The sequence below is a fragment of the Palaemon carinicauda genome, chromosome 15 (assembly GCF_036898095.1).
Source record: "Palaemon carinicauda isolate YSFRI2023 chromosome 15, ASM3689809v2, whole genome shotgun sequence".
Lineage (NCBI taxonomy): Eukaryota > Metazoa > Arthropoda > Malacostraca > Decapoda > Palaemonidae > Palaemon > Palaemon carinicauda.
In genome coordinates, this window is record NC_090739.1 from 62,531,933 (window position 1) to 62,547,098 (window position 15,166).

The following is a 15,166-nucleotide window of genomic DNA, read 5'->3' on the forward strand; positions in this document are numbered from 1 at the left end:
AAGAGGTCCGCGGGGCCGAGTCTCTCCGTGGTTCCAGCTTGTGGCTGAAGGAGAACCTTCCTAGAGACTTGTCTCTGGGTCGCCAACCTGAAGTGCTCGGGACCGAAGTAAGGTCCACAAGCTTACTACGGGGGATGACCACCCATTCCTCCCCTGGTGATCTGCTCCTCCTGAATTTTCTCCTAGGGGACCTGGAGCGCCTCCTTCCAGGTCGAGACCTGGAACGTAAACGCGAACGGGAGTGCCTCCTCCGGGATCTCTCATGCTTCTGCCCGGAATTCCTCCGGGTTTCCCCTTCCGAGGAATAGGAGGTTGTAGCAACCGATGAATCGGAGGACTCTTCATAACACGTCCGAGGGGCAGGGGCCCGGAGAGTGGTCGTCTGAACGGCTTGCTGTCCTACGGAGGGCGTGGGCTGCAGGAACACATCCGGTACTGACGACGGCGGTGCTGGGGGAGAGCGTGGGCGCTCTACGCTGGGGAACCAGGATCCGAGGCCATCCTCCAACCTCAACGGGGACCTACAGGGCGTCCTAGGAGGCACCCATTCGAGGGGATCCGCCGCCGGTGAGTCTTCCTTCTCGGGGGCGCCTTCAGCTGCGGAGGTACCTGAAAAACATGCCCATGATATGGGCGAAGAGACAGGGACATTTTTACTCCACATGGGATCATCAGACGAGACATGACCCGCGAGCACCAGGGCATCGTCTCTAGGACCCCCACTAACCTCACCTTCAGGCCCTCCACTTGCCTGGAAAGATGCTGCTACCCCACTATCATGAATAACACTCTTGAACTTCTGGCTTCTTCTCTGCAACGGACTTACCTCGTCCCCTACTCTGGGTAGGGGAAGATGGAAGGGAAACTCTACTTGATGGTCCTTCTGGAGACGTAAAGGGCGAAGAGGTGCTAGCCTTCTTGGGCGACTGCTTGGCAGACTTCTTCTTGGCACCGAATCGTACCCACTGCACCTCACTCCAAGAATCGCACTCCGGACACGTGTCCGACGGGGAACACACTCTACCCCTGCACGACGAGCACAAGGAATGAGGGTCTACCTCCGGCTTAGAAAGAAACGCACCACACGACTTCCCAGCTCTAGGCCCAGGACAACGGCGGGGATGCTCCATCACGCACTATCGCAACACCGCAAGACACAGGAATGCAACGGGAAAGGGTAATAAGGACAAGGTTAACACGTGAGAACACAAAGAGTCGCACTGAGATAAGGAGAGCGTCGAGATGATATCGCGACGCGACCAGAGAACTAAATGAGGGTTGAGACCCAAGCTAGCACGCTCCCTGACCCGGGCCTAGCCTCGGCACGTATCCTTCCGCCTGAGGTTAGCCCTCACAGAAAACGGAAGTAAGGTAAACTACACAAAACTCTGGTCGGATGAGAGGAGATCCCAGGTACTCCTAAGAAAGTAGTTTGAGGTAAGTTTCCATGTTGGAACAAATAAATATTTCATATATAAACTAGGTAGTAGGTTAGACAAGGCACCAGCCACCCATTGAGATACTACCACTAGAGTGTTATTGGGTTCTTTGAATGGCCAGGCAGCACTACATTGGATCCTTCTCTGGTTATGGTTCATTTTCCCTTTGCCTACACATACACCAAATAGTCTGGCATATTCTTTACATATTCTTCACAATCCTCATACATCTGACAACACTGAGATTACTTAACAATTCTTCTTCGCTCAAGGGGTTAACTACTGCACTGTAGTTGTTCAGTGGCTACTTTTTTCTTGAGGGTAGAAGAGACTCTTTAGCTATGGTAAGCAGCTCTTCTAGGAGAAGGACACCCCAAATTAAAACCATTGTTCTCTAGTCTTGGGCAGTGCCATATCCTCTGTACCATGGCCTTCCAGTCTTTGATTAGAGTTCTCATGGTTGATGGTACATTCGGGCACACTATTCTATCTTATTTCTCTTCCTCTAGTTTTTTATAGTTTATATATGAATTTATTTTATTGCTAGTTTTATTTAATTGTTAATTACTTCTGTTGTAGTTTATTTATTTCCTTTCCTCACTGGGCTATTTTCCATATTGGAGCCCTTGGGCTTGTAGCATCTTTCTTTTCCAACTAGAGTTGTAGCTTAGTAAGCAATAATAATAATAAGCTGCCCTGTGGAGCAGCTTCTCAGTCATGTGTGACTACCCATATTCTTCTTGGTCAATCTAACTTTGGTACCTACCACACAATTGAAAGAACTTTTCTACCAATAGGTGAGATGGTTAAAAGATGTTATTGAACTGTTAAATATTTAAATAATTAACTTTAACCTACAAATGGTGTCTATTTCTATGAATCTTCTCTGTTCATATTGCTTCTTCCTCCAAAAGGCCAGTTTAATAGACACTTATCAATAAAATGAAAAATGTTATTTTGATAATAAAATAAATTTTTGAATATACTTACCCGGTGATTATAATAGCTGCAACTCTGTTGCTCGACAGAAAAACTCTACGGAAAAATTCGCCAGCGATCGCTACACAGGTAGGGGGTGTACTCAACAGCGCCATCTGTCGTTCAGATACCCAGTACTCATTGTAAACAAAGAACTCAATTTTCTCCTCGGTCCACTGCGTCTCTATTGGGGAGGAAGGGAGGGTCCTTTAATTTATAATCACCGGGTAAGTATATTCAAAAATTTATTTTATCATCAAAATAACATTTTTCAATATTTAACTTAGCCGGTGATTATAATAGCTGATTCACACCCAGGGGGGTGGGTAGAGACCAGCAAAATATGTTTACATCATATGAGCTAAGAATTTTTATTTCATTTTAGAAGTTATCAAAATAACAAAAACAAAATAAATAGGTACCTGGTAAGGAAGTCGACTTGAACAATTACTCTGCCTTTTTAAGTACGTCTTCCTTACGGAGCCTCGCGATCCTCTTAGGATGCTGAGCGACCCCTAGGATCTGAAGTATCAAGGGTTGCAACCCATACAACAGGACCTCATCAAAACCTCTAATCTAGGCGCTTCTCAAGAAATGACTTTGACCACCCGCCAAATCAACCAGGATGCGAAAGGCTTCTTAGCCTTCCAGACAACCCAAAAACAACCATAAAAACATTTCAAGAGAAAGATTAAAAAGGTTATGGAATTAGGGAATTGTAGTGGTTGAGCCCTCACCCACTACTGCACTCGCTGCTGAGGTTGCCGCACTGCGTCACAACATGTCACCTCTGCTGGTTGTTGAACGTCTTCCCAGTGACACACTGACTCCGTAAAAAAATCCTCTATCAAGGACTAAGCTTGGACTGCATGTCTTGCAACAAAGCCCAAGGTCTATGGGAGCAGGTGTGGCAACAGACGGGGTTAGCGACTGAAGCAGAACCATTTACCCTCCCTGGAAGCATGTTATGCTTAAATAAAAGTCCATAGGAGGCTAAGCAGCTTAAGGCTCCTCTCCAAATGACAGAGTCCTCAAGGGAATATCAGAAGGAGGGAGAACAGCACTTTCTCATCTACAGGAACCATATCCGAGAAAAGCTAGGTTCTCTCAGTGAGGGTTTCACTGGTGCAAAAGCAGCAGACCAGAAGGCAACGTATGAAACTGCTTGACAGTCTGTGAACTGTCAAAAACTGAACTGTCAACCACAACAGGAGCGTGAGGACATACAGCACTGGTGTATAAGTAGCAGACCAGAAGGCAACGTCATGTAACTGTATGACAGTTTGTGAGTTGGCAACAACCAAAGTTGTGTGGGGAAGCCTCAACTCCTGACTGACTAGTTTGCTGCTGGCGAGTGGCGGTAACCACAGTGTGTTGCGGAGGCTGACACACCGTGTCAAAACACGGCAGCTTGTGGTAGCTCACGCACGGCAACGGAGTGCTCTGTGTGTGGGAGTCATCATACATCTGGCAGGGTTGACTTGTGCATGGGTGGAGGAGCTCTCACAACAAGAGTGTGAGAGCAGGAAGCCATGCAGGGCGCACAACCGTGGGAGGTGTAGGCCCACGGGTGCATCGTCAACCTTCTCCGCAGTCGGAGTGTGGGAGCTGGCAACAACAAAAGCAGAGTGCTGGAGCGTGGGAGGGGCTGCGGTGGGTTGAGTAGCATGCGGTATGGTATGCGGAGCATGCTGTAAGGTATGCGGCTCATGCTGCATGGTATGCGGAGCATGCTGTAAGGTATGCAGAGCATGCTGCATGGTATGCGGAGCATGCTGTAAGGTATGCAGAGCATGCTGCATGGGCTGCGGAGAATGCCGCATAGTGCTGGAACCCGGCAGCTCTACAGAACCTTCCCACTGCTGATGCGGTAGCTCACGCATGTTAGCCGATGGTGCAGCAAGAACATGCGTCTGGCAGGGTGGACTGCGCATCGGTGGTGGAGCTCTCACAGGTGGAGGGTGGGAGCAGGCAGCCGCAGTATCTGCTGAGCGCACAACCTCGGCGGGTTGTAGGTTAACAGGTGCATTGTCAACCTTCCAGCATGATACTCCTGCATGAAGGAGCAAGCTGAGACTGTATAGTCTGCAGCATGGACCACTAGGGTCTATGAAAGACAACAACAAACGGAGCTACTGTCCGTTGTGACTGAGGGTCTAAAACCGCTGGTGCGGCAACAGACGGAGTTACTGCCTGTTGCGGTACCACCTTGCCTCTCTTGGGAGGTGTGCAGTTGTCGTACTGCAGCAAGTCCGAACTGACCCAGTGGCTACACCTAGGCCGTTGGACTTGCGCGGAAGGGACCGACTTGCACTTAAAAGCTGCAAGATTTGGTCCATGGTTTCTGCGAGAAACCTCTTCCGCAGACGAGGAATAAATGGGCTCTCTCGTCTTTGTGTGGGTGGGTTGATCACGTCGGCAACGTGTGTAGATACACCCGAAACCACGGAGGGAAACGTCTGTTCGTTGATCAAGGCCTGTGGAACCCATAAGTCCTTCGACATTACTTCTCCCCTGGGCTTGGAAGCTTGTAAGAGGTATCGGACTAGGTGAACAACTGGCACGAACAGACGAACCCTCGAACGCAACACTTTAACACTTTGTGCATATCACTTTATCACTTTTGATTTTCTGTTTGCACTTATTTCACTGAACTCGAAACTTTAAGTGGTTTGTACCTGAAACACGCAATCCTATCCTTCATTAAAAGGTAGTAATTGCGAAAACAGTATTACAATGTAACAGAAAAACATAATGAAAGATAAAGAATTCAGTGGCTGGAAAAGAGACTAAACACTAGATCAAATAAACTACGTTTAAAATCTCTCACCGCATAAAGCCTGGGAACAAGAATAAAACTCTAGAAACGTTTTACCTTCTTCCCCTATAGCGACTAGGGAGAAGAGCAAAAAAAACCAGAACAACGTTACCCGCTTGAACGAAACGTTTATCCTCCTCTCTCTCCCTCCGTCTCTATCTCTCTCTCTCTCTCTCTTGACTTAGAACCTGAGAGATGAGCCCAATTATATATATCGTTAAAACATATTATTTGTTAAAGGAAAAAAACTGAAAGGTTTCCCAAATAAAAAGTTCCTTTATTAGAATTAAAACCATTTAAGCTAAGAAAGAATGAACGAAACGCTAGAATCGGTTTACTCTTACTGCAACGTGAAACCGTGAAATACTCTCTCTCTATCGTAACGATAGAGCGCAAGTTGAACGTTCTGAACGTCAACAACTGCGGAGACTAAACAAAACGTTAGTTCAACTTTGAAAACAGTACGAGACTATCAAAGAAATTCTTTCAAAAACATTAAAATTAAAATAGCATAAATTCTTAACAGGAAAAACAATATGACGGGCTCAATGTTAATTAACTTCGGTTCCAAGTAAGGACCGCCTACTATTAGGAAAGGTCGCATATAAACAAACATAAAAATTAATTTTTATAAGTTTATAATAAATGGAAGTTAATCGAAGAGGCTTATAAATGGCGGAGAGATATAAAATAAATCTATAACTTTGTTAAGCAAAATTACCAAAAACCTAAACACACTTCCGTCTAAGGGAAGGGTGGGTATAAAAAGTGAAAGAAAGTCTATACTCTCTTCGACACCAACACTTCTGTCAAAGGGAAGTGTCGGCCATTTAAAAGTGAAAGAGAGTCCATACTCTCTTCGTCACCATAATTAAATCAAATTAATTCCAAAAGCTTGCTAAGCTAATGATAAAGCTTCCTGAATAGCGAAGGCTAAACTCTAGAGCAAATACATCACCAAATCGTGAACAATAACTCCAGAATCAACAGCGTATCCAAGTAGGTCTAGCCGGTGGCACGACAGAGGAAAAATTGAGGTCTTGTTGACAAGAAGTACTTGAGTACCTGCTCACAGATGGCGCTGTTGTGTACACCCCCACCTGTATAGCGATCGCTGGCGTATCCCGACCGTAGATTTCTGTCGGGCAACAGAGTTGACAGCTACATGATCATCGGGTAAGATTAATATTGAAAAACAAACTTCTTTATACAGTACATCGAAAAAAACCTTAGGAACAAGATAATGTTATCAAGACTCGAGTTGGGGTACGACAAACCCCTAGATCTGCATCGAGTATGATAACTGTTCCATGAATGCTGATACATCTTATTGGTGGACTTTCTCATTGCTGCTATAGACATTCCAGAGAAAACCACTTTGTTCCGAGCAGATGGTGGAGAGTCGTCATGCAATTAGATGATGCATGACGGGATTTTGGTGCCAAAGGTGGCAGTGTAACTATTTGAAAATACATTATCTGTGTTTTTCCCTCACTATAGGAGGACAAAGATCTGTGAACCACTTCCTCAAAGGACAATAAGGAGCTACATACATCACCTTTGCATTGGAAGAGCCTTGAAACTAGATCAATAACTTTTGAATCTCTGAAAAAGGGAAACTATAGATGTCCAGATCCAATAAATCCCAGAGCATGGCATCCATTGTTAGTCATATGAGATCCTGAAGTTGAGAGCAGAAAACATCCATCTTGTTAAGAGAAATTGTGAACATGTCTACAGTTAGTTTCTCTCACTCTTTCCACACCTGAAGATGCAGGCCACTCCATGGGGATCATCTAGTTCTTGTTTAGCTAATCTGCCAGAATGTTCTGTTTCCCTGGGACAAACTTTGTTAAATGAAACAGGGTCTCCAACTGAGTTTTACCACTTCCAGATGTATGTGGTCAGGATGAAGAGCAAAGACTGTCATCGTTACCTGGTTCTTCAAACTGTTATCTCCAGGTTGTTGTGCGTTGGTCCTCCTGTCCAATGCCCTGGCAGGTGTATATCTTCTAAGGTTACTCCCAAACCTTGTATTAATCGTAACAAAAGATTAGCATGTTTGGAAATTTTCAGTCTGATCTACGACAGGTATGTCAAACTTTCACTATGCCATCAATCCTGCCTGATCCTTGAACGGTGAGAACCACAACTAGTTTCGGGTCCATACATCTCTCCTAATAGCAGCTTAGAGGAAACTGAAATGGTCTCATTCTCAACCAGGAGTGGGGAATTAACTTCTCTGAGGATCCCATGGTTACTCATAGGCACATCCATTTGTGTGCTCATATCTTTGTTCTTTGCCTGAACTCTGTCAATAGACTCCGGAAGGACAGGATTCATTTGCTGGATGGGGAAATCAGGAAATAAATGGAAGCTATCATCATTCCCAATATAAAATCAACTGAGCGAGAAACAATAAAGATTGCCTGTATCAACAAGAATCACACAACTCCTGAAAAAGCACAGAGTTTTCTTCTAGGATTCTAACAAACTTTCCCTCATCCCCTCCACTTGCCATCCTTTAAATTCAGATCTCCCAGGAAAATTCTATCCTGTTCATAATACTAGGCAGGCAGTTAATTCTAATAGCCAGGCCTTCTCCATCATGAGGCTCAATACTACACAGTATTTTAGAAGTTTTAATCTAGCTGTTACCAAGTTGTGGAATGGTCTTCCTAATCAGGTAGTTGAATCAGTAGAACTTCAAAAGTTCAAAGTTGGAGCAAATGTTTTTATGTTGACCAGGCTGACATGAGTCTTTTTATAGTTTATATATGACATATCTGTTTTTGACGTTGTTAATAGTTTATATAGGACATATCTGTTTTGACGTTGTTACTGTTTTTAGAATGATTTATTGTTAATTTATTCTCATCATTTATTTATTTCCTTTCCTCACTGGGCTATTTTAATTGGAGCCCTTAGGCTTATAGCATCTTGTTTTTCCAACTAGGGTTGTAGCTTGGCTAGTAGTAATAATAATAATAATAACAATAATAGTACAGGTACAATATGCTCTTAATCCTTAGAAGATCTAACTACCAAGCTAGTGGTGACACAACTCATGAAAACCTGAAGGGCTGTCTTAAAGTCGAAGTTGAAATTGAAACACCTTGCCTCCACAAACAAATCTTAGATGCTACCTCAAATCTGAAAGCAGCACAAAGTGAAAATCAGCATCTGACATGTGTAATGAGAACATTCAATGACTTTTCCAAATTACTGCTATGACCAATGATGATGATGTCTCCAAAGAGAGCTACATCATTAACAGACCTGTCTTGTTTAGCCTTGAAACATCTAGTATGGTACTGGCCTCCAACCCTTCAAAAACTTTGGAACCAGGAACACTGTCTCCCCCTCAACCTCCTGCTTTAGTGACTGGGACTTCTTTCCATCGGCCGTTTAAAATTGAAGGTGATGGGCGGAAGTGCCAAAGTGGAGTGAACCTTAAAAGTAGTTGGTAGCCCTCTCAAAAGTCTTATGACCCACAAATCTGGTTGAAGACAGGAAAAGTCAGTCAAGTAATGTAAGTTCCCCCTACTAGTAGTTATTACCCTGGACCATCACATGGAATTTAGCCCATTCTCAACTGCTAGTTTTACCAGAACTTGCCTAATAGCCCTGTATCATACCTGATCTGGCCCAAAACTCTAACAAGGTGTGAATCTCTTCATATTGAGCTACCCATTCTTCAAATGTCTGGAGCACTTACCCCAAGAACTGAATCTGCAATATAGTTCCTTTCCAAGGGCCTTAGCCATACTACTGATTAGTTTCTTGAACTCTTTGACACATTTGGGATACTCTTCCTTCAGATACAAATTTCCATCCAGAAGGATTAATTTGGAAGGCCAGGTAAGTGTTCTGAGCTAAACCAAGACGTAGGCCAGAAGGCTCGCCAGTCTTGTAAACTGCCGTCCTTCTCCACCTGACCAAGATCATGTCTACGAGGGCAGAGGATAATCCCGACCTGATGATCACTCTTCCTTTATTTCTCTCTTTTTCACACCCCATTTTCTTTCTCTCTTTTCAACAACCCTTTTGGTTTCTCTCTAAGTGTTTGATAAAGTAAGGGTTTGAAGTCAGTTCTGGGTACCACTATTCTGTCGGTGACTACCAAACCTGCATGTCTCAACAGCACCTTCTTGAGGTAAGGTAATTTCTCTACTATCAAGTTATGGAGAACTTTAAATAGAGAAACACATTCCTTACTTTTAGTCTGAAGTATGCAGCAAATTTCCTTGGGTCAACTCTTGGAGTGCATCCTCTTTCAGGCTAGTATCCTGTGGGTTTTCTTGGGAGTTAAAAAATTTGTAAAGTTTTGCATCAAGTGGCAAGGCCAGACCTGAAGATATACGTCAAACTATTAAGTGTGCTTTATGATCACTAAACAAACAACCACTTGATGATGACCCCGTTAGTTGGTGTTCCTCTCTTCTTGCGGCTGCAATAACCGATTCACAAGACTGTCTATTACTATGAACAAGGAACCATTTGTCTAGGTTACTTTCACCTAGCTGCCTGCTTGAGGCCCTCAACCGCAATTCTTACGGGTGATTACCACTTGGAGGTCCCTAGTGTGACCCTCAGGACCTGCTGCTAATGCTTCTCGTGGAACAACCACTTCTGAAAGCGGGGCTAATGCAGTTGAAGGATTAGGGCATAACCCACATAACATTCTAGGCCCTGCTCCAAGATGAAGGGTGAGCAAGACATTGGTCCTAACTAAAGTGGAGAAAGAGCCAGTGTATCATTAATACTGCCAAGCCAAACATTAGCATCTGCAGTCGAGGGTAAAGTACTGAAATCAATAGGCTAGCAATACTGGTGCTATAGAAGGAAAACATACAAGAACATTTTTAACTCCTGAAGTTTATGGGGTGTTAGGAACTATAAAATCCTCACCTGAATGGTCTTGCCCCTGAACCCCTTTGTCAACCTTATTCCAACCTTTGGTACCCAAGCCCTTAAACTTTTCTTCTAACCTCAGCATACATGTCCCAAGTGAGTACTGAATGATGAGAACTTCTTCCCCTTTCATCTGTTTAGACCTTTCTACTCCAAATGACTAAACTACAAAAGCAATTACTCCACAAGGTGTAGGCCTGCTTCCGTATATTCCTCACACTACACCAGTGAGCCCTAACTGCTCCTAATGAGTCACATGATCTTTCACCTCTAAAGAAAGCACTCCTAACTCTCTTTATATTCTTAGCTTTTCTATCATTGTTCTGATTCCACATAATTCAAATAAACCTGCATTGTAAGGTCTGAACCACTTCAATGCTCTGCATATCTACCCTTCATAGAGTACATCTTATCTTTGCAAAGAGTATACTTGGTGTGAAGGTCAAAGATCTTGAGAAGTTCCCTCATTTTGCAAATAGAGCAAACAAACATTAATAAACTTGGGAGATATACCTTACAATCTTGAATATTTTACTGATAACTTGAACAAACTACTAAGACTGACAAAACACAAAATTGGAAGAGCTGCTCAAGAGTGTGTTGAAGCTGCCAACGACCAAGCAAATATGGATAGCCATTTGTTCAACAAGGCGGCACCTAGTAAAGGGGGGAGTATTGCATGACAGGAGAGAGCTACTGTATACAAGGTAACATATATTACCAATAAGATTTCTAGAAGTTTTTATTTTACAGGCTGGAGCTATACTTTCATAGGAGAAAGCAATAAATTTCAGGAAGAGTCATTGAAATCATTTTTATCAAACTACAAACAACGTTTAGTTTCTGTTAAACACTTACTTCTTCTCTTAGGACACTCAAGGTACTTCTGTATGTAGCTCCATGATTATTCCAGGTAAGAGATAAACATTCATCATCCATAATGGAATCCCTCACTTCTGTGAAAAAAAAGTTTTGATAATTAAAAACACTTGTGACTCACTTTAAATACTGGAGGACAAAACCAGAAATTTCCCAAAATACTTTAGCATGTGACCTCCATAAATGATTAATGCTGTATTGACTTTGCTACGTTATTATCCAATATATAATTTTACCAAAACAGAAATACTGTAATGGTCTAGAAATTGCACAAGTGTTTAGAAATTACAGTCTATGGTTTATAATTATTTATACAATACAAAAAAAATTATTTGCTTCAGGGAGAAAAATCAGTTAAATCAATACAACTCAACACTTACACTACAGGTAGGTTATTAAATGATGAGCAAGACATATTTTTCATTCACAATAAATAAAAACTGCTTTTGTTTATACTGTCCTACCAATTTATACATACATTCCCTATGCAGGCAATGTAATGTGGGAAATTCCTATTGTTTATGTATGGGTAATTTTCCATTACTGTATATAAAATATAACAAATTTTAAGAGTAATTTGTATTTTTCTTAGTTATACAAACCTGAGTCCCTTAAAGCAAAGAATATGTTTTCAACGGAGCCTGATTGGCCATTGAATTCGTTAACGAGGTGCTTAATGACAGGTGGTGATCAAGGCCGAGGAGCACCACCTCCAACCTGTTGAAAGCTCTTCACTTTAGACCTTTAGCTTAGAACTGAGAAGGATGGTTGAGGTAGGAAGTTTAGCTTTAAATGAATCTGGTTTGTATAGTTATAAAAATATAAAATATTAAACATTTATTTGTCTTTACATGTAAACAAACTTTTTGTCCTTTTAAATAGGAAGACTTACTGATTGGTGGGTCGGAAGTTGCCCCGAATTGAAACTGGATGGTTCTTTTTCTTCCCTAGAAGTGTCAATCTGTCTGATACCATCTACCATTGGGATGAACAGGCTGATAGGGTCTGGCCTGTACAAGAAGATTGGTACTACCATCCAAGTACTGTATGTGGTCAAAAGAGGGATCCCTTCCCCGTAATGGGGATAGCTGTCTGAATAGTATACCTGGCATATGATGCCCAAAAGGTTGGTATATATTTCACCATCCTCCCCCTCCTAAAGAATAGATGTTTGCAAACAATCATGCCCCTAGTCGGAAGTACAGAGAGAGTAGATCTACAGACGGTTTAACAAAAACTGAATGTAAAGTCCATTCTTGCACATATGAGTGTCTTGTTTCACATTCATAGCAATCAACAACCAGAATTTACTTCCTGAAAGAAAAGGATAGTGAAAAGTTTGATTAAAGGCATAACAGTATGTCTTTACTTGTTGCAGCCAAAACCATAAGTGAAGAGCTATTGACTGGTCATGGGACCAAGCTCCTTGCCCTCGCTCCCACCTGTTACTTAGCGGCTTGTTTAACAATCAACGCAGCTCGCACTGAAAATAAATTCCCTACCTAAAAGGACGTTGGTTTGTATTTTGACCAAGAACAAATAGAAATTATGTTATTAATAATGGGTGCCACAAAAAATTGTAAATTCCACGATATTTTAATTTCTAAAGAAACTGGAAATTACTATAAGAAATGGACCAAGTGCTGGCTATTGCGTCATTTTCCCCCTAATGACTAATGAGGGCAGTGACATTATAACCTCCTTATCGATCAATTGAAATGTGAACACAGTTTAATTGTTTAAGTCCATTCTTTACTTTTGAGAGACTGATGGTGGATTACTGCACATGCGTCATTTGCAATCGGTTTAGGCTAAGTAGCTTTTACGGTTATGTGCAATCATTAGCTAGTTTTTTAACAAATTAAGAGCTTAAAGTACCTATGCATATGTTCTCAAATGTTTTGCAACAAACATTATTTCCAACCCATTCTCCTGAGTTCCAGCATGACAGTCGTCACATGATGACATCACCCAGAGGGGAGTTCAGTCTATTTTGAAATTTCAGTAATTGAGCATATATAAAACACTTTCCACTGAAGCATAGCTGTTTTTGCTCATCAAAAAGTAAAAAGTATCACCGAAATGATGTTCAACAGGCTGGCGTCCGCAGCACATCCATTTAGCACTTGCAAAACAAAGGAGCAAGAAGATAATGCTTATTTGCAAGCAATGCAAGCCATAGTGGAGTGAAGACCATTTGAGAGACATGATATAAAATTTCAGGTAATTAAGATACTGTACTTTATTTCGCGCCAACTACATGAACCATATATTTTTCCAACTGGATATCCTGTGTCTTTTATGCATTTCTAACTACTACTGCAAATTGCTTGTTCTTGGTGTTTCCCTATCCCAAACCCTGGTTTCTCATTTGGGTTCAAACAGCCTAATTGGTTTTATATGGGGAGGTACAAAACCTTCAAAGTGGGTGGCTTGTCCCATTATTCATGGTCACAAATGGATAAAACAAAAGATAGTAAGTAGGAAAATTATATGGTTAATGTATTTTGCTAGAAATGAAAGTATCGTATATCTCAAATTTAGCAGCCAAAGACAACAGATTTCTTAATGCAATATCAAATAGCTCTAATAACAAATGGTAAAAAAAAAAAAAATACTGCAAATAAACATTAATTCATTGCTCCTCTCTTCTGACAAGCAGTACATTGATGTGTTATGCATGCCATCAGCATAGGTCACTGTGAAAGCAACAAAATCACCAATAATTTAAACATGTTCCTCAAATGGGTTCCTCACAATTACTTGCATTTGAAAAGTTCAATCTACCTATAAATACATCAGGAATACTTATTTTTTCCATTATGAGTATTATGCATTAATAGATTATCTACCCACATTTTAATTAACGGCCAGGACCATTTCAACCAAATACAAAGGCTCCCAAAACTTACCACTGTCAAAAGCATGTGTACACAACACATGTGCAGTAACTCACAATCAGATAACCAGTTTCCCAGAAATAAACAATGGACTTGGAAAAGGAAATGGGGTTCACGTTTAAGTTTCACTAGAAAATAAAGTATCATATATCAACCAAAACGGCCTTTGCATGGACGTCTGCCATACAAAATCTTAAGCAACTGGACCAGCCTGGCCTCATGACTACGCCAACACTGTGCTTGGATAACGAGCTTGAATTTTACCAACCACGACTTGCAACGTACCGATGCTTTAAGAAAACACTATTCGACGTCAACTAGCATCAGTAACGCTTCACGTTCGTACCCGACAAGCGTTACCACCTGCCTGTTGCTGAGTGACAGCTGGACGCGTCAAACTATCCCAGATGACCCATGACGCGGCAACCTGACTCTACGTACTTCAAGATTATACACATATTTCACGTTCTTTTTAAAAAATAACGCCGAATTCCATATATGTACCTTTGGTACTCCAGGTAGGAGGGAAAACAATCGAAACATAAACCAGCAGAAAGTTGAGAAACGGCCGGAAGTAGTTGCGTCCTTTGTGGCGGCCGCTCTTGAGGTTCCACTCCACACACCTGCGCCAGATGTCAACAAACAAAGATGCATCTGATAGATATTTTAGAGTGTTGTTACAGCGAAGGTATTCAACTACTTTCATATTTTGAAAGGTTAAACCAATGTATTCTTAATTTCTGTTAGATATCTTTTACATTTTAATTGAACTGATTCTGTATTTGATTAAATTAGCTCGCAATTATGACTGTGATGTCGTTTCGGAAATTGAAAAAAGAACCCTTAAAAGATTTATTATTTCTGGGTGTATAAAAAATAATATTTTATCGGAATATATGAATTTTTATTGAACCAGTTTTCTAGTACTGAATTCCAAAGAAACTATTTCATATCTAAATATCTTCCAGATGCGTTAAATGTTTTCTCGTGTTCTTAAATTTTCAGCGTTAAAGAACCCAAACAAAAGCCTTTCGATATGAGTTGAAGATAGTGATGTTGGAGTACTGATTCTCATAAACTGTACAGATTAAACTACACCAGCTGCCTATTGAAGCTACAGTAATTTCTAAGATATATTTAATGATTCCTCGTTATCAGAACTGGGCGTCAAAAAATATTCAAGAGAATTGCTTCATATCGTATCAACGCGAAAATATTTACAGACGGTTTCAAGATAT

General features: G+C 41.5%; 1 protein-coding gene across 2 annotated transcripts in view; it reads right to left on the reverse strand.

Moving 5' to 3' along the window:
- Window positions 1–14,559, reverse strand: part of LOC137654636 (longitudinals lacking protein, isoforms H/M/V-like) — a 46,863-nt gene extending 32,304 nt beyond the window's left edge. Inside the window, exons 1-2 of one of the 2 annotated variants that reach the window (XM_068388438.1) lie at window positions 14,433–14,559; window positions 11,008–11,105 (exon numbers count right to left, since the gene is read on the reverse strand). In XM_068388438.1, coding sequence (XP_068244539.1) covers window positions 11,008–11,088 — 81 coding nt within the window. In that variant the 5' untranslated portion in view covers window positions 11,089–11,105; window positions 14,433–14,559. Of the gene's footprint in view, window positions 1–11,007; window positions 11,106–14,213; window positions 14,344–14,432 lie in introns of those variants that run through there. The other variant, XM_068388440.1, reaches the window with a different exon arrangement.
- Between the last annotated feature and the right edge of the window lie 607 nt (window positions 14,560–15,166).